This window comes from Penicillium samsonianum (genome assembly GCF_028829775.1).
Source record: "Penicillium samsonianum strain IBT 33392 chromosome Unknown utg000009l_segment0_segment0, whole genome shotgun sequence".
Taxonomy (NCBI): Eukaryota; Fungi; Ascomycota; class Eurotiomycetes; order Eurotiales; family Aspergillaceae; genus Penicillium; species Penicillium samsonianum.
In genome coordinates, this window is record NW_026643267.1 from 1,315,972 (window position 1) to 1,341,036 (window position 25,065).

At 48.8% G+C, this 25,065-nt stretch overlaps 8 protein-coding genes across 8 annotated transcripts; 4 read left to right on the forward strand and 4 right to left on the reverse strand.

Annotated features, from left to right (window-relative positions):
* Window positions 1-1,971: 1,971 nt before the first annotated feature.
* N7471_013491 (uncharacterized protein) lies at window positions 1,972-2,339 on the forward strand (the record flags this gene model as incomplete). Its single annotated transcript, XM_057286210.1, has 2 exons — window positions 1,972-2,038; window positions 2,059-2,339. The coding sequence occupies 2 exons, from the start codon at window positions 1,972-1,974 to the stop codon at window positions 2,337-2,339; spliced, it is 348 nt and encodes a 115-aa protein (XP_057129535.1).
* Window positions 2,340-3,114: 775 nt separating this feature from the next.
* On the forward strand, window positions 3,115-4,870 carry N7471_013492 (uncharacterized protein; the record flags this gene model as incomplete). The annotated part of the gene is made up of 4 exons (XM_057286211.1): window positions 3,115-3,366; window positions 3,435-3,556; window positions 3,618-4,189; window positions 4,242-4,870. The coding sequence occupies 4 exons, from the start codon at window positions 3,115-3,117 to the stop codon at window positions 4,868-4,870; spliced, it is 1,575 nt and encodes a 524-aa protein (XP_057129536.1).
* Window positions 4,871-5,315: 445 nt separating this feature from the next.
* Window positions 5,316-5,562, reverse strand: N7471_013493 (uncharacterized protein; the record flags this gene model as incomplete). The annotated part of the gene is made up of 2 exons (XM_057286212.1): window positions 5,316-5,498; window positions 5,536-5,562. 2 exons carry the CDS (start codon window positions 5,560-5,562, stop codon window positions 5,316-5,318), a joined length of 210 nt encoding a protein of 69 aa, XP_057129537.1.
* Window positions 5,563-7,969: 2,407 nt separating this feature from the next.
* On the reverse strand, window positions 7,970-8,164 carry N7471_013494 (uncharacterized protein; the record flags this gene model as incomplete). Its single annotated transcript, XM_057286213.1, has 1 exon — window positions 7,970-8,164. One exon carries the CDS (start codon window positions 8,162-8,164, stop codon window positions 7,970-7,972), a length of 195 nt encoding a protein of 64 aa, XP_057129538.1.
* A 3,248-nt stretch (window positions 8,165-11,412) lies between these two features.
* N7471_013495 (uncharacterized protein) lies at window positions 11,413-14,082 on the forward strand (the record flags this gene model as incomplete). The annotated part of the gene is given in 10 exon segments (XM_057286214.1): window positions 11,413-11,510; window positions 11,583-11,681; window positions 11,721-11,942; window positions 11,960-12,136; window positions 12,205-12,359; window positions 12,414-12,464; window positions 12,535-12,943; window positions 13,007-13,721; window positions 13,772-13,815; window positions 13,869-14,082. The coding sequence occupies 10 exon segments, from the start codon at window positions 11,413-11,415 to the stop codon at window positions 14,080-14,082; spliced, it is 2,184 nt and encodes a 727-aa protein (XP_057129539.1).
* A 5,359-nt stretch (window positions 14,083-19,441) lies between these two features.
* On the reverse strand, window positions 19,442-21,067 carry N7471_013496 (sugar porter family MFS transporter; the record flags this gene model as incomplete). The annotated part of the gene is made up of 1 exon (XM_057286215.1): window positions 19,442-21,067. The coding sequence occupies one exon, from the start codon at window positions 21,065-21,067 to the stop codon at window positions 19,442-19,444; it is 1,626 nt and encodes a 541-aa protein (XP_057129540.1).
* Window positions 21,068-21,329: 262 nt separating this feature from the next.
* Window positions 21,330-21,556, reverse strand: N7471_013497 (uncharacterized protein; the record flags this gene model as incomplete). Its single annotated transcript, XM_057286216.1, has 2 exons — window positions 21,330-21,501; window positions 21,540-21,556. 2 exons carry the CDS (start codon window positions 21,554-21,556, stop codon window positions 21,330-21,332), a joined length of 189 nt encoding a protein of 62 aa, XP_057129541.1.
* Window positions 21,557-22,077: 521 nt separating this feature from the next.
* N7471_013498 (Mitochondrial substrate/solute carrier) lies at window positions 22,078-24,114 on the forward strand (the record flags this gene model as incomplete). Its single annotated transcript, XM_057286217.1, has 2 exons — window positions 22,078-22,123; window positions 22,901-24,114. 2 exons carry the CDS (start codon window positions 22,078-22,080, stop codon window positions 24,112-24,114), a joined length of 1,260 nt encoding a protein of 419 aa, XP_057129542.1.
* Between the last annotated feature and the right edge of the window lie 951 nt (window positions 24,115-25,065).

Genomic DNA, 25,065 nt, shown 5'->3' on the forward strand with positions numbered 1-25,065 from the left:
TGCCATCCACTTGCAGGGTTATGTAGCTAATTAAGGTGAGTCTAAGATAATGTAATATGTTAGGCAAGTTTATTCTGTTGAAGGGTTGCATTTACACTTGAATGACTGAGTGGTCGAGTTTCACTCCTATGGAATTCGTCTTCTCGCCAAAAGCCATTACATATAGCGTGGCTATACAATAGCTCAGTCATACAGCAGAGTTTCCATTTATTCCACCGAAATTGTCAAGTATGAAGGCAATGGCCCTTGGATCTAGCTACCCCAAGGTGTAGAAAGGAGTAACAGTGAACCAATCACACGTTGTCTTTCCAAAGACTTTCTAGTTTGTTTTGTTCGCATACAAACGGGTTAGGTTAACCTGTTAACGTGTTTCCCGGACACCGAGTGCGCAGCTCGCCCGGGAAATACGTTATTGGATGTTTATTTAATAGCCAGATGCATCGAACGAAAAAACCGAGAGGGTATTCCAAAGTCCCCACTCTCCAGTAAGTTCCTATTCTCCTGTAAGTCCCTATCCTCCTGTAAGTCCCTGTTGAGAATAATACATTCCCTAGTACGCAGGCGGTTCACTGCCCCCTTTGGAAGCAGTTAGTGTTCTGCCGGAATATCATGGAGCTATGCGATGGAATTATGGCTGTATCACAAATTATGGGTAACCTCAGTGGAATGCAGCTCTCTAAAATAACAGACAAAGAATTTCAACATCTACCTCCCCCCCAACCTAGCCGGGGTAGTGAATCAAGCCGGAATCTCACCCCAAAAACACTTTCTACGGAGAAAGAACTACGTCGACAGGCTTCATCAATCAAAGCTTTACTTCGAACAAGATCTCGAAGTCCACCAAGCCCACCGGATCGTACATTAAACCAGCTTATAAAAGGTTTCCGCCTTGCAATGCAAGGTGCCATCTTACTTGCGAAAGAAAATAAGGAATTACGCGCTGAAAACGAGAAGCAGAAGCAAAAGCGCACTAGATCCCAAAGGCAGATACCTACGGAAGAAGGCCTCTCAGTTTAAGAAGCTTCTCAATTGATTACTGAGCTGGTGGAAGTAGTTGAAGCACCTCCCCCTGGGCAAAGCCGCGCTTCGCCGGCTTTACAACCACGTATATGGGCTACACCAAGGTGTAGTGGGTGTAATAAAACAGGTCATCCATTTAATAGGTGTCCAGATAGATGGATCATTTTAGTGTAATTAATTTAATGGAGTTTTGGTTGAGATATATGCATTTAAAATTAGTAGGTTGGGTGGGGTGGCCAGCTCGCTTGTGAAATACGTTAGTTAGTTATTCACAGCACCATTAATAATAGATTGCAGTCCTTGTTCTTACAAACTCCGAACAGTCATATTGTTCAAGTGACATGTACATGGCTGGTACAAAACTTTTCCTATGTTAGAATAGGATTCAAGAGCAAGCAGTGTCCTCTCGCCACATAACAGAATAAGACCGCTTGCTGCCAGTCTAAATTGCTTGTTGCTTAAGATCTGAAGCTATTATTCGAATGGCCGGGCATTGGTTTCTAATCCGGCAACGTCGGCAAGATGCGACCTTGCAAACACTGTGATTATATCACAGATATTCTTAATCAACGCTTTGATGAACTGTGGGGCAACGGCCTCGCGTGAATGAGGTATTACAGGAATTTGCTTTTTTCCGCTAGATAAGAGAATATTCTAGACCAACGGATTGTTGAGTTCCCTGACTTACAAGCTAGCGCGTGGTATATAAACCTCAAGCGCTGCCTCCATCCAGTCTCTTGCACAATTACTTATACGAGAATCGAGGCATCGCCTATGAAGCTTTTTCTTGTTTCATGATCCTCTCAAGAGACGGTTGCCACTTGTACCCGTAAATTACGGGCTATTTTAACAATCGAATCGCCTTTCAACGAACTGTTCCACAACGACTGCTCAACCGATCACAAAGGCACATCATGGCTTAGCCTAGTGTATTATTCGTCTGCGTTCACAATGCCAGTCGCTCCCGAATGGCCGCCGGCTATCTCATTTATCTTGCTGGCGACACCATTGAAGTCCGGTCTGTCTGATCGGCCCCAGCTGACTCCGTCAATCCCATCGTTGTTGAAGCTATGCGTGAAGAAGGCGTCGACTTCAGCAACCAAAAACCCAAGATTCTTACTGCCGATGCGGTCCAAGATAGCGATGTTGTCATCACTATGGGCTGTGGTGATGCCTACCCCTTCTTCGCTGGCAAACGCTACCTCGACTGGCAACTCAATGACCCCGCCAGGCAAGGCTTGGATGCTGTACGGACCATCCGTCACGAAATTCGTCAACACATCGAGAGACTCATCACCAAACTCCAATGTTATGCGTGAAATATTTGAGAAGGTTGCCCAACGTAGCTTTGAACCACTACTCAATAGATTGTTATGGGTGCATATAGCAGAGTGGGAGATGTAGCATCGGAAAAATAGCAGCATGGCGAATCGCCGGGGCTTCCTAGAGGCAGTCAACAATGCGTAAATGAGCCCAATGTGTCGAATACTAAGATTGAATACAGGGTGGAAACAAGGTATAATACCCAGAAAATCATGTGACAACTGGTACCATCCGTACCATACAAAAGTGCATATTACAGTTAGTCATCTATGTCCGCACAGATTGTTGAAAATGCGGGTTTTGTCATTTTAGTTAGTTAGAGATTCCAATATATCTGTTTTTGACCATACGTTGTCGTACCGACAGATTTCTGTCACAATGCTCTAACTTGATTCTGACTCCGCTAGCTCGGATGACTGCCAAGAAAGCCCTTTCCATTGCTTGGCGTCGCCTCCGTCAAGTAACACCAAATGCAGTGACATTCCCCGTCCAAATAGGCTTTCCTAGTCCCGTATTGTGGTACAGCACGTGTTTCATTTCCGTATCTTTGATTGGTTGAGTTGACTTTAGTGCGATGGGGGAACTTACCTAAACATCTTGGCTTCCACCCATCCATTCCAGTTATGGATCCCGCGTGGTATTTAACCTAGAAGGCACGACGACCAAAGGTTTTATAGGGAGCACTGCTCACGTTTGAGAGGATCTCATACTCCTTATATATCTTATAATTTGTGCTTGAGCGTTCTATCTGCGCAGCAGTTGACGAGCAGTATGCCACTCCTCGCCCCCTTTTCCCAAGGCCTCTCCTCCCTCGCCCGGCTGGATCACAAATGGGGAAACCGAGTTTCAAGGGAAAATGAGGGATCGGAAAAACCTCTGTTGAGTCTTTTGTTGGACGTCTTTCTGCGTACATGGGATCTAGGCTTTACAGCCTTCGGAGGACCGCCAGTACACTTCCAGATACTACATAGCAGGTTCGTGGAGGGAAAGGGCGACAAGGAAAAATGGGTAGATGAGCAGACTGTACGATTCTCCCTTATCCTCATGTTGGCGCGCCCCAATGTCATAGGGCCTCCTAACAAATTTCATAGTATCAGGAACTCTTTGCTATCTGCCAGGGTCTTCCTGGTCCCGGCAGCACGAAGATGGTTTTCTGCCTAGCCCTATTACATGCAGGATTTATTCCTGCCATGCTTGTGTTTTTACTTTGGAGGTGATTCATACCCTTATGCTGCAAAGCCGGCCATCTGTTGATCTTCAACTAACGGTGTCAGTCTTCCTGGCGCAATTGGCATGTATGCCCTCTCACTTGGGGTGCAAAAAATGAGTGAAACTCTTCCCGAACCTGCCTACGCCTTACTTTCCGGCCTCAACGCCTCTATAGTAGGTATCGTTGCACTTGCGGCCGTACAGTTGGCCGAAAAAGCTATTCGCGATAAACTATCCCGCATCCTTGTCATCTTTGGCGCATGTGCTGGTCTATGTTACAATGCGCTCTGGTATTTTCCCGTGCTGATGGTTATTGGTGGCTTTTTCACGAGCCTCTGGGATGGATGGTTGTATCAACGATTTTTGAGAGCAAAAATCGCTTGGAAGAACAGATATCGTCGTCCTCAACAACCGGACGAGGCATATGGGGACCCTATCGCCATGGACGATACAACCCTGGAAAATAATAGAGTGCAAGGGAGTGAGACGACGCGATCACGAAGGACGGATCCTAGAGTTGAAGGACTACCACAGAGCACAGTTGATACTACAAGCCCAACGCAGTCCGCTGAAGCTCCTTCACAGCAGCACATTATCCGGATTCAGGTCGGAGTTTTGATTACCTGTCTCTTTTTTGGTGTGCACCCCATCCTAACGAAATACCTGAGAGTCAACACTAATATAGTTAGCCTCCTTCATCTCAATTCTTGTTGCCAGAGGCCAGATCGCCGCCCCCCCACTGGTCCTCGACCTCTTTGCCAATATGTATCTTGCTGGCACTGTCATCTTTGGTGGAGGTCCTGTTGTCATTCCCCTCTTACGCTCCTATGTCGTCGATCCCGGTTGGGTCTCTAGTAGAGACTTCCTGATCGGCCTTGCCATTATTCAAGCCTTTCCCGGTCCCAACTTCAACTTCGCTGTCTTCTTGGGGGCGTTAGCACTCCAGGGCTCGCAATTCCCGACCGTCTTCGGTGCGTTCCTCGGCGGTTTAGGAATCTTCCTTCCGGGAATCACGCTAGCCGTTGCAATCCAAAGCTTCTGGCGTGTGTTGCGGAAGAAGAAGTACGTGGTCGACTTCCTCAGAGGAGTGAATGCCACTGCAGTGGGGCTAGTATTCACAGCTGTATACCGGCTGTGGGAGATTGGATACTTGATTTCTGAAAGAAGCGACGGACAGAGTCTGGGTAAGGAACCATGGTGGGTGGTTGTTGCGGCGGTAACATATTCAGGGAGTGCTTGGTTCAATGTGCCCCCATCCGTGGCAATTGTAATGGGTGCTATCTTAGGGTTATCCTGGTATGGAGCAGTGGGGCGATAGCATATTCTGGCAGCCATCATTGTTCAGTATATGTGTGATATGGTGCAAAGCGACGGGTCAATTATTTTTTTCATATACTAATTATATCGCTCACGAGTCAAATCGGGGTGTCGCCTAGCCGGGGAGGCAATAGCGGGACTTAGGAGGCAGGGCATGGCTAACCCAGGCCAGTTTGCAATTATGCAGTGTCTGCTCCTAGACCAAGGCCCGCATAATTGATACACTATAGACAAGGTACTTCTGTGGCGATGACCGATAAAGTGAATGATTCTCCTTCTCTAAAGCACTCGGACGTCAGCTGGCAGTTAAAGGACAACAGTCGCTCCAAATTTGCCTTGGTGTGGTCCTGTTTGTCGACAGAGGATAGGAAACAGCTAGGCCTAGTTCGAAATGTGATTCGAGGACCCCTCACAAGCCACGGTCAATCTGGCCACTAAATTAGTAACTAGCGTTGGAGACCAATTACCGTCTTGAAGTTGACAGACAGATCAAGCAATTGCTTCTCGGCGAATCTGATGTAGAGGAACGCGAATGCTGATAGTTCCGGCGGTGAAGACTGGCAACTCCTATCCCGGACTACGTGTTTCCTGAACGAGCGCGGCTTGTGGAGAACTTTAATGGGATGGTCCTGTCGCAGAAGACTTTGATGAAGACAAACTACTCACTCGACGCATCCAGGTGACCAAGGACATGGTTGGGTTTCCACTGTTTTGTGAACCGAGCAGGCGAGGTAACCGCGAGAAAGGAACCAAGATATGTATCTCTCGGCATTTCGTAGATGATATCAGAAAGTGGGTTAAGAGCGTGAAGAAAGCGATGCTGTTTACGAAATTCTTTAGGCTGGACGACGCTGTCACTAGAGTGTCATCGCGTTATTCAGAAATGTCTTCAAACTGGTTGCGATAGATGGTGCGGTTCCTGCTAGTATTCACAAAGGACCTACCGCGTGTCAGTTTTCTCTCTATATTTGGTTACGGAATATGCCGAAATGCCACTTATGTAAACCTGTCTCATGAAAATAACGTCCTGTTCTAGTAGTCGAAGTATGATGACCATGATGGATCTGTATGGTGCACAAAAATCCTGCATATTGGATCAAATGATTGTTTCCCGCCGGGCAAGTCGAGGGGATAATTATTTATTCGAGTTCAACCTCCTTGAGATTACAATACCGGCCAGCTTTTGTTTTCTATAAAGTGATAGGAAGATATGTCAGCGACTCCAACTGGCCCAACAACCTCCCCTGCTGTCACCGCAGTTATATGCGCTGCCTTGGTCATCGGTCTATGATGAGGATTCACAGAAAATTTCACCGAGCCTTAAACAATCAAACTAACATGTCTATCTATCAAGTCTCGCTGCCTTTACTCGTTGGTTCTGTTGCGTCCGAAGACGTTTCACAGAAGGAAATCCTGCGGCAGTTCCTCCTAGCTATATCCAGCTGCAGGCAAACCCGTCCAAAATGCAGGAGTCCCTCCCGACCGTACAGGACCTCAATAAATACTTACCTATGATCGAATACAAAATATGGAGTCAACAATTCCAACAAAGGTGCCATGTGAAAAGTGTATTTTCTTGAAATGCAGGATTCTGCTAATGAGTTACATAGAATGAGCTCCCCTCAAACTGTGACTGAAGTTCAGAAGACCTTGTCGAACCCTAATTTATCAGTGCTACTTCCCCAGTCACCGACTGAAGACCCAGTGCATTTGCCTAGATTGAATGCAGGAGTCGAGGCTCAAGATCAAGCAAAGCTTTCTGAGGAAGTTGTGGGTAAGGACAAACATTTTGAGTCGTCTTTTACCTCAAAAGCCCTTAAAAGTAATTGTCAGGCTACACAGAGTGCCTTATCCCCATTTTTGCCCGTAGGTATAACGGTTTCCGGTGATGCATGCGCCATATGCTTGGATACCATGGAAGATGAGATCAAAGTTCGCGGCCTCCCCTGTAATCATGCTTTCCATGTTAACTGTGTGGACAAATGGTTACTCTCGTCTAGCGTGCTGTCCAGTATGCAGATTTGCTTGTAAGATACCTCCGAAAGCGATATAAAAAGAATTTGATAGTTAATTTGCTTCTTTGGTCACAATGACCTGCTTGCATGCTTCATTTCCAAAAGTGTGTCCGCTCGGCGAGATGTCTTCTACGTAGTCGTCGCCACGAGAGCGATACCTGACAGTAACAAATATTGGTTTCGCTTCAAACCCCCCCCCCCCCCAACAACCCCAAAAAAAAGGTTGGACGACTTGCTCCAAAGCCAAAAGCCAACAAACCATCAATACGTTTCCTTCACCTGGCTGTCTTTTGTGGCTCGACATAAAACATGTGAGGCCTAGTAGCCCGCCATCGTATCGGGTGAAAATAGGTAGGAGTGATTGTCGAATGCCCGTGCATACTTCCTCGCTTTGGGTTACAGGCATAGGTCAGGCTCATCTGACAACAGCGACCTTTTTTTTTTACCGTGCGAGGCTTGGTCACACCGTTCGGTTTCCCTTATTGCGGGCGATACGAGACGGATGGGTGGTCAAAGCATGCTTATCTATCGGCGACCACCGGTATTAACGGGGAAACAGGCTGGTACCGCCGCAAACGATAGTGCACAGCCCCAAACGTGATTTGCCTGCAAATCCCTCACCCAAATTCGTACCTGCCCCCGGTAGTGACAATTATTGAAATCACGATAATGTCGCAACTATATATTGAGTTTGGCAGCCTCTTCGTATGGGTTATCACCCTCAGCGTGCTGAGCTTGGGTATCGTATATCCTGATGGTAACCTGAAGGCAGTTGATGCTTATTTCTTCGGCGCCGGCGGCGTCGGCTGAGTCGGGTCTGAATACGCGTGTTTCATTACTTATTCTTTTCGATCTCAATGGTCCAGCTAAACGAGGATTCACTGTTGATGTTTAGCGTCGACGTCAAGTCCTTTAAGACCTACCAGCAAATATACATCTTTTTCATCGATTGTGGAACGTAGCGATTTGATCTGCGCAAGGGATTCTTTCTGCTTCACCTTTTCGTTCTCGTTGACAACAAACATCTCTTCAATAGTGATTGTTTTCCTCTTCTTTATATCAAGGATCTCGCTGTCGGCTTTTCTTCAGCTCGTCATCTCTGTATTGAATTTGTTCCGGTGTTGGGCAATCTCACTAAGCACGACTGATGCGAGTTGAGATTCAGAGCTTGCAGCTAGCACACTGATATGGCCGAGAAAGCTCTTCAGGCTATTGCTGTTGACCGTATGTGGAGCGTCATGTTTCCCTGCCTTCAAAGGAATTGACTCAATAGGAGACATGATTACAGTACTGCACTGAGGTTGGATGAGACCACCCCCGCACCATGGTGCTGTTCGAGGACATGCTCCAGTCACGGCGGGCATGGACTCGGACCATTGAAAGGGTTAAGGCATCTCATTGGAAACAATTCCTCGACAAAGCGGGCGAAGGGAAATTATGGAAAGCAGCGACGTACATGAACCACGAGACTCCTGGGGCTGCATTCCCGCTCTCAAGGTTGGTGACAGGGAGTTAATTGACAACGCGGAGAAAGCCCAAGCGTTCATGACCTCGTTATTTCCACGAGCTCAAGAGGAACCACCCGCTCATGTCCCAGCCGAAATCCGATGGCATCCAATCTCAGAGCTTGAAGTCCATCGGCCACTCAAGGTTGCAAAAGGCACATCAGCGCCAGACGAGGACAGGCTCCCCACGTTGGTCTGGAAACGCCTCTGGAAATACCTCGGATACATCATCACTCGGATCTTCGTGTCGTCGATCAAACTAGGATACCACCCACAGCGATGGAGAAGCGCACGAATTGTAGTGTTATGGAAACACGGGAAACCAGACTACTCGCTACCAGGAGCCTACCGGCCGATCTCGCTACTTAACATACTCGGGAAACTACTGTAGACGGTGGTGGCCCGACGTCTATCTTTCTTCGCCGAACACTATAGGCTCCTACCAGACACCCAGTTCGGCGGACGTCCGGGACGTACAACTGAACAAGCTCTCTTGGTGCTTGCTAACGCAATTGACCGAGCATGACACAGGCAGAAGGTCGTCACACTGATGGTATTTGACCTAAAGGGAGCCTTCAACGGGGTAAACAAGACAGGCCTGGGTACTCGCCTCCAATCCAAGGGCAACCCCTCGGTGGCCCGAAAGTGGATAGCCAGCTTCATGGGAGGACGTCAGGCCAACACCGAGTTCGACGACTACAAGACCGAGGAAGGTGCCGTTTGACAATGCTGGACTCGCGCAAGGCTCCTTACTTTCACCCATCCATCCTCTTTGCATTCTTTAATTACGACCTGGTCGACCAGCCGGTGGATACCTTCGGTGGAGCACCTGCTTTCATCGACGATTACTTCCGCTGGCGAGTGGGCTTGAGCGCCGAAGAGAACTTGGCCAAAATTCAATCTGAGGACATACCCCGGATCGAAGCCTGGGCCTAAAGAACTGGGACCTGCTTCGCTGCGGAGAAGACCAAACTCCTTCACGTCACCCGGAATACCATTCAACCATCCACGACTGCCAAGCTCTTGGGGGTGATCTTCGACTATGAGCTACGGTGGAAGGAACACGTACAACAAGCAGTCAAACGAGCCACCAAGGTGAACATCGCGCTTGGGGAGTTGCGACAGCTCTACGAAGCGTGCGTCGCACCGGTCCTCGAATACGCCTGGACTGTCTGGCACGATCCACTTCGAGACAAGACCCATCTGCGGCACCTACGTACTGTGCAGCGAACGGCTCTCACCCGCGTCTTATCTGCTTTCCGGACGTTGGCCACGAACACACTTGATGTAGAAGCGCATGTGCTGCCAACTCGGACCCAGAGAAGACGGAACAATCGTGGATCGATCGCCCGGTACCAGTTGTCAGAAGCCTTACACAATGAAACTGGAGAGACTACAGGAAATCGAAATGATCGAGATCGAACCAGACAGGGAGATCGCGATAGAAAGAGCCGAGGCTGCGTGGTCAACCCCGGATATCGTGCTGTACTCGGATGCCTCGGGACGACAAGGTCATTTCGGCGCCGCAGGCGCCGTACTCGGCGAATCGCTGGAATCAACAGACAGCATACGAATCCAGGTCGGGCCCACGGATCGATGATCCGTACACGCCGCCGAGCTGATTGGGCTCATGTACTCTATCAACACCATCAATAAGGTCGCTCTCCGACACTGGAGAACATCTCACGTGCATGAGATCTGCCACTATCCTCAGCGACAGCATGTCAGCATTGCAAGCCATCCAGAATCCAGGGAACAAATAGGGACAACAGATCATCCATGCCAGTCTACAAGCAGCCAGGAACACTGTCGCCCACGGCACATCGATTCAATTCCAATGGATACCCGGATACTGCTCAATGCCCGGAAATCACACCGCCGATCTGCTAGCCAAGGAGGCAGCCATACCGGGCAAAACACACCCGTTCTGCTCTTTGCTATCACGCGAGAGGGCACACATCAGGCAACGAACTCACGCTCAATGAGAGAGAGAATGGAAAGAGTCGAGGACCGGCGGCCACCTGCGTCGGATCGACAACACATTGCCGGCCAAGTACAGGAGACGGCTCTACGGATCTCTACCTAGAAACCGAGCCTACTTACTAACGCAGTTGCGAACCGGACACTGCTGGTTATCAACATACGCTAAGGCTTTCCGATTCCGAGATGAAGACCTGTGCGTCTGTGGCGAGCGTGAAAGTGTACACCACGTGTTGCTTGATTGCCCGCAACTGAGAGAATTACGATGCAATCTCCGAAGAAAGGTTGGCGACGCGTTCAACAGCATGTCAACTCTGTCAGGGGGCCCAGGAGAAGAAGGGAGAGGTAAGATTGACAGTTTTTCACGGACCAAGACAGTGGAGGCTGTCCTGGACTTCGCCGAAACAGCCGCGCGCCTTGAAGACGGGTTAAACATAACGACGACACAGAGGCCACGGCAGGCCCTGGCAAAGCTCTAAGTTCGCTTAGGAACTGTCACACGGTACATGAACGTGTAGAGATATATATAGTTGTTGTAGCTTGCATAGTTATCACTTCGGTGAGTTGATTTCCCAACTACACTAAAATACGAGTCCGTATCCAGCCTAGTGGGTTGTGGTTTAGAATCCAACTCGGTGAGTGGTCAGGGTAAATGAAGTCATCACTCCATCCATCCGTCTGTACTGGAATATTGTGATTGTTTTTTTAGTTAAAGGCTTCGCAAGGCCGAGAAAAAGAAATTATCTACCAGAAAATCAGGGCTATGAGAAAGACACTTCGGCCAATGATATCACTAGAATATTAAAATAGATTCCGGGCAGCTGATTTGATTGTACGGAGTAGGATTTTCTATGTGATACTCAGCCTCGCTGCTTGATCTCGAAGCGCGCTAACCACGGAAGCGAGTTGACAGCCAAGCCGCAAGCAGCGACCCAGGGCCAAACTTTGATTTGCCTAGCAAATCCCTCACTCAAATTCTTTATCGCGCTAGTTTATTTTGTATGCAGTAATTTTTGAATATACGATAAGTCTGCGACTATATAATGGAATTTGGCAGGCCCCTTGTAATTATCCGTGAAACAACATTCCTGCGAGTTTTGTGCCATGTGGAAGCCACCGATAAACTTTCTCGTCCTGCACTGTACGTCCATCGGCATTTATAGAATATCCCCTTCTAATTCTTCTTCGCAGACGCGTGGATTATCACCCTTAGCGTTCTGAGCTTGGTTATCATCTATCCTTATGGTAATCTGAAAGCTGTCGATGCTTATTTTTTCGGAGCCAGCGCGTCGACTGAGTCAGGTCTGAATACGTGAGTATTCTTTATTAATTTCTTTTCCGTTCTCATAAGTCGGCTAAACAAAGACTTTCCATGGGTGTCAAGTGTCGACGTCAAATCCTTGAAGACCTACCAACAGGTGTACCTATACCTCATTCCAATCCTGGGAAATTTGGGATTCATCAACATCATCGTAATTGTATTTCGGGTTCGATGGTTCGAAAAGCGCCTCAAAGCAATCGGTGAGAAGTCTTCCACCCCCCCAAACTCAACGCCATCATCGAGAACTAACTTGTCTCTCCAAAATATAGCCCCGCATCTTTTGAGGCCAAAGGCTCCCCCGAACAAGACGCAGAGGCACAGTTGAAGGACAAAAGAAGTTTGAGTAGCAACGATGATGAAGCCCCAAACGATCAATCTAGCAGCCACGAAATAGACGACTCAGATAATGAAAGGGCGCATGTTGAGACTCGGGACAAATCTTCGAGGTTGGTTTCGATGCCATCGATCAACATAACAGACTCTCAAACATAATGGGTACTGACTCATGCACCAGGACTTCCCTGAAATTGAACGATGCGAAAGCCGATGACACAGCCGTTTCGAATATCAATCCGACAAAGCAAACCATTACATTCGCTGAAGACCATCGGCCGTCTTCCGACAAGGCCAAAGCTCTGTATATTCCGCCTCCGTGGAGACGCGAAAGAGGTAAATGAAAATCAGGCTCATATTTCCCTCCGTATTCTCACGAATACTATACAGGTGCCTCATTTTCTGAGATTGATGAAAGGCTTCATGATGAAGATGATGATGGTATGTCCTGATAAAGTGGCGCCCAAACGTAACTTCAAGTTAATCGGTTCGCTAACTTGGTTCATAAAAGGACGATCCGAGAAAGTCCTTAGTCGTCGACTGACTACCAGAAGCATGCAGTCTGGTAGTCACACCCTTGAGCGAGTTGTAACCTCCGTGTTCGTTTTGGGAGGCTCTTCTAGCTCTGACCGGGGGATGCCAACAACAAATCGGAGGGACATAAAGCAGCTCGATTTGCCGAATATGTCTTCACAAGCTACAATAGGCCGGAACTCTCAGTTCCATAATCTGTCTGCCAAAGATCGGGAAACACTCGGCGGTATCGAGTATCGAAGCTTGAAGCTCCTGTTAAAAATTGTCGTTGGATATTTCTTTGGTCTGCATCTCTTCGGTGCAATCTGCCTTGTGGGGTGGATTCTGCACGCGGATCCGAAATATCGTCACTACCTTGCTGAATGCGGGCAAGGCAATGTTTGGTGGTAAGTCGGCTTCGTCAACTATAATCGACGATATAGTGACTTATTTCATTTGCCGCACGATAGGGGCTTTTACTCCGCTCAGACGATGATTAACAATCTTGGCTTTACTCTGACGCCAGATTCGATGATTTCGTTTCAAGATGCGACCTTCCCAATGATCCTCATGAGCTTCCTTGCATTTGCCGGGAACACTTGTTATCCGTGCCTTCTTCGATTTATCATCTGGGTTTTCTACAAGTTTTGCCCGGCGAAATCCTCGCTTAAAGATACACTCAGATTCCTACTCGATCATCCGCGACGGTGTTATACGTTGCTCTTCCCAAGCGGGCCGACGTGGATTCTCTTCGGAATCTTATTTCTCATGAACTCGATCGATATTATTCTCATCATTGTGCTAGACTTGAACAATCCCGCCGTGAATAATCTCGCGCCTGGTCCTCGAGTTCTCGCTGCTATTTTCCAAGCCGCATCGTCGCGTCATACGGGTACATCGACTTTCAACTTGGCTGATGTAAACCCAGCCGTCCAATTCAGCTTGGTGATCATGATGTATATTGCAATTTTTCCGATTGCCATTAGCATCAGAGCTTCCAATGTTTATGAAGAAAAAACGCTGGGTGTATATACTACCGACAGTGACATGGACGAGCATAATGGCCGGTCTTACATTATCAATCATATTCAGAACCAACTGACTTTTGACTTGTGGTACATTTTTCTCGGCAGCTTTTGCATCTGCGTCGCCGAGGCCGGAAAGATCGCAGATACATCAATTCCAGTAAGTGATTGATCTCGAATCTTGCGATGATATAATTTAACCAATTCCAGGCCTTTTCTGTATTTTCTGTGTTATTCGAAGTTGTCTCGGCATAGTGAGTTATCCATGTGGTATTTACTCCTTTTGCATTGACTAATCTCGACAAAGTGGCAATGTTGGGCTTAGCCTTGGGTATCCAACCGTTTCTACATCTCTATCTGGAGAGTTTACCGTTTTCAGCAAGCTTGTCATTTGTGTGATTATGATCCGAGGCCGTCACCGTGGATTGCCCTACAAGCTCGACCGTGCCATTGTTCTCCCAGGCGAACGCCTAGAAGAAGATCACCCAAATAAGGATGAAGTTCAAACCAAGATTGACTGAAGGAAGTCTAATGGAGACTTGCTCGCAAATCTCTATATGGCAATGTTGTGGTCTTTATAATAGGAATCGTTCCACTATTATAGATACGAAAGATCAAATAAGAATTTGGGGGCTGATAAAGAGCTTGAAGTTTGTTTCATTTTGGGTTGAGAATCCTCAGTATAATTAGCAACTCTATCAGAGATGACTTAAGACTCTAAATTTTCACTCACATGTACGAAGAAATTGGAACTTTGGAAGGTGAACGGGGTCAGTAGCTGAATTTATTTCAACCTCATGGAACCAAGAAATAAGTGTCCTGGTAATGAGCTCATGACATGGAAGCTAGGGAAGGTTACTTAAGAAGCTATGAAGGTGTCTGGACTATTATCGACTCGCAGGAGTAAGCTTGGTTGGAGTCCAGAGGTCTGAATTTATTTGATTGGTTGGGTGGCTCGAAAGCAGGGTGGTCTAAACTCTAGAGCTGCGAGGCATTCGATTGATTTTCATTCACGCCCTTTCATGTTTGACGCAAAGCAAAGGTTTCCAAAGCGACTGAACAATGACATGTTCTAGTGCACCTAGAAGGAAGGACCCTTGGACTCAAGTCATAGGAGAAAGTTAATCTCACGATCATTAAAATCATGAGACGGTGACCGTCGCTAGTGACCATGGTCAAAACGCGCAGAGTAGTCTGCCACCGCGTTGAGCGATTTAATTGCAAATTCAATGATATGTGAGAATCATATTCTTGCGGTATCACTGTCTTTTCAACAGTTGATGAAGTGGTTCACCATACTCAACGCAGGTTTTTGAAAGGAATGATTCCAGGTCGAGACTTGACTCTGTAGGCCACAAAGTCTCCAAAGACCATTTCAACGTTGTTCAAATGTCTTCAACGCCAATAACGAAACCGTGACTCTCGCTACCAACTGCGCAACTGGTTCCTTGGTAGAGACGTAGCCGAAAAAATATAAAAGGAGCGAGATTTTCAGCCCAAAAAAAATCAGGACTTCGGTCCTCACACTCCGATGTGTCATGGTGTCCCTCTCTTGCCTGCGGGCTTGAGTGTCTCCGTGGCCACGGCTGTCGCTGCTCCGAGCCCAGCGATTTAAGACATGTGCTCCCTCGCTGCCATGAGCCCCGCGAGTGTAAGAAGGTGCTTCGCAGGATAGGTCTGCGTCAACAATAATCCTCGCAGGGAGGTGCTGCGTCAACAAGACTACCTCGCAGGATAGGTCTGCGTCAACAATATTCCTCGCAGGGAGGTGCTGCGTCAACAAGACTACCTCGCAGGATAGGTCTGCGTTATCAACCGTGCCTCGCAGGATAGGCTCTGCGTTATCAACTGTGTCTTGCAGGATAGGCTCTGCGTTATCAACTGTGTCTCGCAGGATAGGCTCTGCGTTATCAACTGTGTCTCGCAGGATAGGCTCTGCGTCAACAACTGTGTCTCGCAGGATAGGCTCTGCGTCAACAACTGTGTCTCGCAGGATAGGTCTGCGTCAACAATAATCCTCGCAGGGGGGTGCTGCGAAACCAAGGACTTCAGAGCTTCCGTGACTACGGCTGTCGCTGCCACGAGCCCAGCGATGTAAGACTTACGCTCCCTCACAGCCAATGAGCCCTATGACTGTAAAAACGTGCTCAGTCATGGCAAGACTTGGCTCGCCAAGGACTTGTCATCGCTCCCTAGCGATATACAGGCACCTCTCCGTGGTGCTGGGGACTAGTATTCGAGTAGCCCAAGGGCATTCGAAGAAGCAAAGACCTGTACAACATCTTCATCTTCTTCGTATTCCGAAGTATCATCTTTGGAGAGATAGAGTGAGCGCTAGATAGATGCCTATCGATCACCAGAATCGTAAATTCACGACTGAATCTTCTTCGCTATCGAGCGCCGTATTCCCCACCCTCCTGCCTTGATAGTTTGCGATCTGCTAATCTATCCGCCGCAATAGAATGCATCTGCGATCAGAGCGCAGAGCGAATAGAGACTTGAGTGTTTGGGTGCGTCGCGGATGTGTTGATGAGCGTTGATTAACGTTGATGAACGTCGATGATCGTTGATAAACATTGGTGAATATTGATGATCGTTGATGGTCGTTAATGAACGTTGATGAACATTAATCGTTGACGAGGGTGTTGATGTGGTACACGGCCGGGCGGTGAAGTTGAGTGGTCAACGTCTCACGGCCTTCGCGCGAGCTCTTTCTTGCCATCTCACCCATATGACAGAGATATCAGTTTCATTGTTGTGTCAATTCTGCGTTATTTCTTGTTCCCTGGTGGTCACTCGGTGAAGTTCGTATACAGTCTCCAATTTGATTGACCTGGTGAATGCAAACACCGGATTTCCGTCGGTTCAGCTAAAATAGGCAATACACTTAAGGTCAGGCCTACCAGGTGTAGAAGCATTTGATGAGAAGCACTCGAAATACAATTTGTTGTCTCAACTTAGCGATAGACTGTTCCTTGCGTAATCAAAGTTATTGCTTTAATCGGCGATTGAAGTCACTCAACCCTATTCTACTATAGAATGCCTATATCCAGAACGGTCGCGATAGTCAAAGTGGATTCGCAACAAAGACAACCAATTTAGGCTTCTTTAGCTTGAGAATATCTGATCGGCTCCTTCTACAACTAGGAGCCGTCGCAACCTTGTGAATAATCCTGTCAGCAACTACGATTTATATCGCCTGCCCATCTCCCATGTATCAGCATCCACCACTGCACTCAAAGCGATGGCCATTGCTTTTTGGGGCGTAATACCCAAGTTTATGCGATCAAGCATGCTCTGCTGCTGAGAGCACACTATTGAAGCCGATCGGGATTAGTAAGCGCCATCCTGAGCAGATCTGGTAAAGACGACTCCGCCAACATTTACGACGGGCCTTTATGAGAATATATCCACGCAAGTGGTACTTTGGTTGACTTGGAATTGTAGCACGCATATATCTAACCTATTCCCCCGAAAGCAATCATATGAGCGCTGATTAGAAGTAGAGTTTCAGTGAAGGTATAGGAGATGGTCAAAGAGGTACCACAGCCGGATGGCTCTTAGTAGTGTTGTTACGGACATCAATGCCACCTTCACAAAGGATCTGTCCGAATAGTGATATGCTAATGTCGTCCAGGGCGCGGTGAGTTTGGCAAATATATACTTGATGCTTAAGGACAGGGGACGTAGGGGACGCAGAGAACTCGGCCATCTCCTGGCAAGAGCTGCTTGTGCGCGATATGTTAGAAGACGGTTTTAGTGAGAAAATGATACACGTCCTCGGCTTGACTGACCTGCAGCTGCGGTGATATTCAAGGTAGATGGCCTTTGCACATGTTGCTCGGGCTTGGATAGAAAAAAGCGTGCGTAGGCATCAAATCTACCTAACATATGTCCAAAGACACCACAACTTTTGTGACAGTGCCCTTGATGCAGCGTCGTGTATGTTCGATTGGTTCGTTTTCGCTCGTTCGTTTCCACCCGCTCGAATATGTCGTACGGCTCAGCAACGCGGAATAGGATCAGATAGAACAGTATCGGTCGGTGATTCGTAGCTCGTGGCTCTTTGGTTGGCTCGGCTGTGACTCGGGACCAGACCGTCTCCTCTCTCAGTTCGTAGCTGATATGGCAATGTTAATCTGTGGGCTCGATATGACGGGGCCTTTGCCTCACCTTCTCCTTGCACACAGACTTGGACTAACAATCTGGCTGTCTGCGAAGGTATGGCTCACCTGCCATGAAGCAAGACAAAACCACCAGCATTCCTCGGGTCGTTTGGAGTTCCAGGACTGAAAAGGACGCGAGATGCCAACCGAGAACAATGCGGATCGCCCATTGGACGCCAGGAATTCGATCCACGAGGCTATTCTTTCACAGTGTTCGAACGCCAAGACACACTGTGGTATAAGCCCGTTGTGCCTTGGACTTCGTATCGGGTAGACACATCAGCACATGACTGATGCACGGAGTCGACTGAGAGAAGGGCCGAGACGATCTGAACCTTACATTGACTCATCATCGATGCTCTTGTCTGCTCGGGTCCCCTATACCGATGCGATCGCATGCTGTCTATCACTTCCACATGACTTGTTCGCTTCACATTCTACTCGAGTATGAGTGAATTTGAGGGACCTCCTGTTGTACGATCCGAGTCAGCTAGGCTTACCACTTGGACGAGTTGTTATGACTTACCTGTTCATAATGTTCGCAGAATGTTCGCTTGAGACGAGACGATCAATTAGCTTCGTGGTCATATCTTACCGACGAGATCACTTACAATTGTCTTCATCAATGCAGTCACCATCCATGCCATGTTGACATGATGTTGTCTCCAGTTCGTCGCACTCTCCGGCTGTCACTTCGAAGAAGCTGCGCTGGGTGCACCGGGCAACTTCTGAGAGCCAAAGGCGCGTGACGAACCACCTGCGACAGGAAATTGTACAGTCGTCATGGGGTTAGGACCTCGCGATACGGACGGCCAGAGGTTCATACACTCCGCCGTTCAGTGTGAAGGCGGTGAGGTCGAGGGCGGAAGACGCGATAGAGCACGCGTCGTAGTGACGCCTTGGCCTTATCTGGATCCGACGATAAAAGGACTCCCCACAAGGATGTTTCACGGGTGGCGACGGGCTGCTCCTATGTACAATGGCATGAATCTAGTAATGGTATTCGTGTTCTGGGGCACATGAATTGGCGCAAATAACTGATATAGCGCAGCAGCGGGGGCGATAAATCACTCACATTATCAGGAAGAATGGACCTCTCAAGCTTCTATGCAGCGAAGCACGCAATCGGATATTCGCACCTTTATTTGGCCGCTCGTTTGATTCATATACCTCACCTACGGTATGCTGCGTAGTTTGGAGCGACGGGGCCAGGAATGGTGTGTAGGCCATGGCTTGTGCAGAACACTAACGGGGGTGCTGTATCCTCGGGTCCCTCTGGTTCGATGTCAATGTTCACTGTCATTCATTAGCTTGTAGATTCGCGACATAATCCATGAACCGGGAGCGATTCCTACTCTGGCTGGCCAGCCGCCCTATGTCGAAGGCATTTCCACGCCTGCCTCTAACTCACTATAAGAAACAATGGCAATCTCGTACGAAGTCGCTGCTAATAAGTTACTAATTCTCGTTACTAGGCAAAGCTATAATTATTCATCTGTTGAACAAGCTCAAGGTGCCAGCAAAGTAGTATAACTGATTGGAATCTATAAGAGCATCCCTTCCTTGTCTTGGAAAATTATATACACTGAAAGATATTGACATATCTACAACAAATGAAATAACAAATGAACAGAACGTTAAGTAGGAAAACATACAGTTTCGAATATCACCATCACCTTCAACCACAGCTATAGCACGCCCGAAAAGAGCGCCACTATTTCTCGTGGACCTCCTCGATCTCCTGGCCACTGTCACTGCTCAGGCCAAGCTCGCTCTTCTCAGCTGCTGCATGCTCGTTGGTACTCAAGCCCAGCGCGCGAGACTGTTCAGTAATCTCTTCGAAACTGAGCTTGGGCATGTCGTTGGCAACCTTCCACGCCATCTTGCCTTCGACATGGGCTTTGGCGTAGATGATGTCGATCTCCTCAAGCTCACGGCCGGCGGTCTCAACGTAGAAGAAGAAGCCGAAGATCAAGCCGATAAAGTTGAACAGTGCGAAGAAGAGATAAACGCCCCATGGGCTCTGGCCAGCGAAAAGAGGGGTGAACATGACCACGGCAAAGTTACACATCCAGTTGGTGCAGGTCGATGCCGCCGCGCCCACAGTACGGGTACGGAGGGGGTTGATCTCGGGTGGGTAGATCCAGGGCAATGGTAGGAGAGTGAATGCAAAGAAGGTAATAAAGAGGAAGATGCCAACGGCAGCGCCCTTGGCGTTCTCCTCACTCTCCTTAATCAAGCAAGCGAATGTGATGACAAAACTGAGACCCTGGCCCAGGAAACCAATCAAGTATAGGTTGCGACGGCCAACTCTCTCAATCATAAAGAAGGACGGGATGGTTGCAAGGGCGTAGACGGTAGCGAACACACCACCCATAATCAAAGACAGGTATTTGGGCAGGTGTAGGTTTTCCTGGAAAAGTAGCGTCGAGTAGTAGATAGCGGCGTTACAACCGGTGAACTGCTGGAAGAACTGGCCGGAGCAACCAACAAGAAGGCGCTGGAATTCCTGGGTCTTGCCGAACGTGAATACCGTCTTCCAGCTTGACTGTGCCTTCTTCGAGTTTTCCACATCCGCCTTCAAGAAGTTGAACTCGTGAAGGACTTTGTCAGAATCAGGAGCGGCGTCATTGAGCTTAGCGAGAACCAAGCAGGCCTCCTTGTCATATCCTTGATTCACAAACCACGAGGGGGAATCCGGAAGCAACAAGGCACCGGCAGCCACCATCAGAGCGAAGAAGATCTGGAGCGCCACGGGGAATCGCCACTGGACGGTATCCGCGGCGTGCGAGACACCAAAGACTACCCAGTAGGCAATAAAGGTGCCACCAGCGATCATCGCACCTTCGAAACAAACGAGGAAACCACGGTTGTGAGCACCGGAGCATTCCGATTGCCAGACCGGGATTGTGGCCGTGTTCATACCATTTCCAATGCCTGATACAACACGGCCGATGACGAACTGACCGACTTCCCATTTACCAGTGAAGCAGACTGTTGTAAGCAAGGCACCAACGATCAGGATGCTGGCACCTCCAAAGATCAGGCGAGTGCGGCCGAGTTTGTCGCCGAAGAACATAGAGAACAACGCGCCGAAGAAACAGCCAAGCTCATAGCAGGATGTGACAGCACCCCGGATGACGTTGACGTAATGGGTTTGCGACTTAGTCGCAGGTTTGGGCATTTTGAGGATCGGGAAGGAGGTTACAAACTGGTCGCCGTTGAGGAGGCCAGCCATCATGCCCTGGTTGTAACCGAAGAGCGAGAAACCCATGACAGCGGCGATGGTGATGCTCACCCGGAGCGATCGACCGGTCAAGCCGCTGGTGGTCGTCCACATGTTGATGGTACGGACAAAGTAAGAGTTGTCGGTTTGCGGAGGTGGGGGGAGGAAGTTGGGGAAGAACTAGTAAGGAAAAAAAAGAAGACTGGAGCAAGCCCGGGGCAGATTGGCGGCCTTATAGCAAGCACCTCCATCCGAAATGTAAAACAATACGGTCAATACGGTAACTTTAAATATCGGACTTAGTAACCACGGTCGGGATCCGAACAGGAAAGTTCAGCGAAGGCTACGGGTTCCCGAAGCGGAGAGACGCGGGGAATCATTCCCCTTGGCGCTTGGTGCGAGCCTTTGGTGGGGCATTACCAAGGTTGGTGCACACTTGGCGGGATCCATTGGCGGGTCCACCAGGCCACGGGTCCACTCCAGCGCTGCTCTGGGCGAATGACCAAGCTCGAGATCGCACCTGGGCAAGTCCGAATTTCAGCATAGGGCTGGATCTCTATTATTGAATTGATTCTACATAGCATACTCTCCTCTCTTCGACATGATATATACATTATGCAAACTTGCATTCTACTATTGTAGTTTACCTTTAGCCGCCGAAGCCTTTTCGCCCCCACATGACGTCGAAAACTTTTCGCCAAGTCTCCCAAACCGGCGCTAGCCAAGGTTTTTGCCCAGCTATGGGTCTGGCTCCGGACCAACGACACCCAAATCCTTTGCCGGCGGCACAAGGCACACGGACCGGTGCAATCTCGCTCAATTTTCTTTTTGTGTCAACCCGGCTTTCCGACCACGTTGTAAAGCATGTGTAAACTGAGATCCCGAGAAAGCCATGTGCCAGAGACAAGCAGCCGGCTGCGAACACCCGTGGTACGAAAAAGTGTCCATCGTGCAAATTTACACCATAGGTCAATTTTCCCTCTAGTCCTACCTGAGATTTACGCTCGCATGGCGCGCTGTGTTTTCTGGGTGAGTTCCAACCAGAATCTGGGTAATGAGGTCTGAGGATAGCCGAGGCGTATAAAATAACAAATGGAGACAACGTCATCGGGCCGATCAGCTTAATGGTCAGCTACGCATTCATTCCTCAAAAAGAGCACGCTGATGCATGTAGGAAGACTTTTCGCGCGGAGCCAGCCGAAAAAGACTGAGGCAGGAGCAGCATGATTCCGAGCTAAGAGCAGAAGCAAACGCCTGCATTGTATCTATTAGATCTCGCCACGGCCCACCCATCCTGTCATCGGCAACTAATATCCGGGCGGGTGTCCAAGACTTGACGCTCCAGATTTTCACCCCGAGCGAAGAGGTAGACAGCATCCACTGTGTGTTCTGCCTAACCGACGATGAAGACCATGCGAATAAGCGCTTGATCTTGCGCTGCCGTCAGTGCACATCGCTCTCACATCTATCCTGCGCGGAAGAGTGGTTGGAAAGGCGAGATACAGGTTTTAGCATATCATGCTGCGAGTGGTAAGTGTGGATGACCCTATTTCTGCGACGACCAAGATACTGATGACCACAGTCGTAACGAAGGAGCCCTAGACGCCTTCAGTCGCCCTTTACCAATCCTCTCGTCGGATGCCGAGACACATTCCGTCCACACGGCAAGCGAATCGTCTCCCACTGGTGGGCCTCGTCACTCAGCCAGACTAGCAGGGGCTCATCTACCGCGAGACCCGTCCACCTCTGCACCGCTTCGCCGGTCAGCACGACTAAATTCGCGGAGGTGTGACGGAAATGAAAAATTAGCGAAGCGACTGTCAATCACACGTGATTCCATATGACCAGGCACTCGGCATTGGGATCAGCAACAGAGAGCATGGTTGGAAATCTGCCGCCTCCGTGGACCAGCCCTCCCAGCTATAAGGAATGCAACTGCCGGCGCAGTCGGCGCAGCCATCTTCAATGTTGTCGTCTACCCCATCAATGTCATCGTCGCCCGTCTACAAACCCAGAAACGGAAAAGCAGCAGCTCGAGCGAGAGATCTGACGATGACGAGAAAGATGACGAAGAATATACCAGCGTGGTGGATGCTGCCCGCAAGATATATGCACAGCAAGGAGTCGCTGGCTTCTACCCTGGTCTGGCGCAGGACACTTGGAAGACCGTCGCGGATTCGTTCCTTTTCTTTCTTGCATATAGTGCCATCCGCCAGAAGAGGATAATCGCACATGTAGGTGTAGAGCGAGCCGCCAAGAGCAAAAATATTGTCCTTCCGATAATCGACGAACTTGCCGTCGGTATCTTGGCTGGCTCCTTTGTCAAGTTATTCACCACGCCACTGTCGAATATCGTCGCGCGCAAGCAAATATCTGCGGCCCGCAAGGGTGGAAATGGGACGAACTTGTCAACAAGTGACATCGCAGCTCGCATCCGCGCCGAGAAGGGTATTCTAGGCTTTTGGTCCGGATACTCGGCCACACTGATACTCACCCTGAATCCATCTCTCACGTTCTTCCTCAATGAATTCCTGAAACGGACCCTCCTCCCACGCTCAAAGCGCGACAAACCGCCTCCAGCTTTGACATTCCTGTTAGCGGCCCTAAGCAAAGTCGCCGCCTCGTCAATCACATATCCCTTCTCCCTTGCGAAAACCAGAGCTCAAGTAATGAGTTCGGACTCGAAATCTAAGTCCGGAACTGGACAGAAGGGTAAGACCTCCCTTCTCGCATCTCTTACCCCCGAAATACTTTCCACCGTCGCCACCATCGCCCGCACGGACGGTATACCAGGGCTCTACACCGGCCTTCATGGTGAAGTGCTGAAAGGCTTCTTTTCGCACGGTTTTACAATGCTCGCCAAAGACGCCGTGTACGCTTTTATAGTCAAGAGTTACTATCTTCTTTTGATGCTGAGACGTCGCTATCCCACGCCCGATGAACTTATTCAGCGTGCCCGCGAACAGGCGGAGGAGTACACGGATATTGCACGCCAAGGAGCTCGTGACCTAGCGGAGAGAACAAGGGAGGGTGCCGAGGAGCTGCTGAACGCTAACTCTGGTGGTGTCGCTGCTGATATGACATCAAACTCTGCAGGCGCTGCTGATGCTGCCAGAAGTGCGAATAATGTAAAGGGTCCTGTCTCATCGGTTTCTGATTAAATTTATGAGACGGCTGAGCTGGTCGGTGATTATGTTGAGGATGAAGCGGCTGAGTGGAAGAGCCTTTATCATTGGTTTTGGACGAAGGATCATGGGTCGCATCGGGATTTATTTGAGACCTCAAATATGGCCCTGGAGTGCTTGTGGCGTTACGTATTTATGCATTCCTGCTACGATGATTTCCTTGTTTTGTCACTGCAGTACATAATAGAATAATATTTGAACATTTTTGTAATGATTGTCTCATCTGATGACCTCGGACTTGGAATTCACGCAGTCATTTCAAGTGGCTCGTCAAAAAAGAGGTCTTGGATGATCTTCCAGTTCAAATATCTGCCCGGGACTGTCTCTCGTCGGTTTCCCACAAAAGGACATGCGGGTAGCCACCGCCGAACTTCCCAGCCACACACGGTAAAGTAGGTTATCAACCAAAGCTAAATGAATGCCTTGATAAAGCTTTCGCTTGAATCCCCCACGGCATCCACGTCCACGTATGTCCCACATCCAATGTTCAATATGGGAGGCCGACGGTCCTTGGCCTTTGTTGCCTTGTTGAAAAATCCCGATAGTGTTGTGTACATTCAAGATGATTGGAAGTGAGAGTCGCTTCAGTGTAGGCAGTGAAGCAAGAAGGATGTCAATCATCATATCAGAGCTGAGCTCTAGAACCCTACCTAATCAGTCACTACTCGTGAGGCTTGGTTCCTGTAATGTCAATAGGAGATAAAATTAACCTTTAAATATAGGATCCTTTGAGAGTGTCTAAGCCATATATCATTCGATTTGTATACGCCTGCGAGGAAAGGAAAAGAAAACAAGGTCATGTACCTTATGGTTTTGGTGCCTCGGGCTAGAATAATTTATATTTCCGCTGACTCCTCAGAGACCCCGCTACAATACCTCATTGGGACCCCGGGATTACCCTATAAGGGCTAGCTACTAATAGCGCTT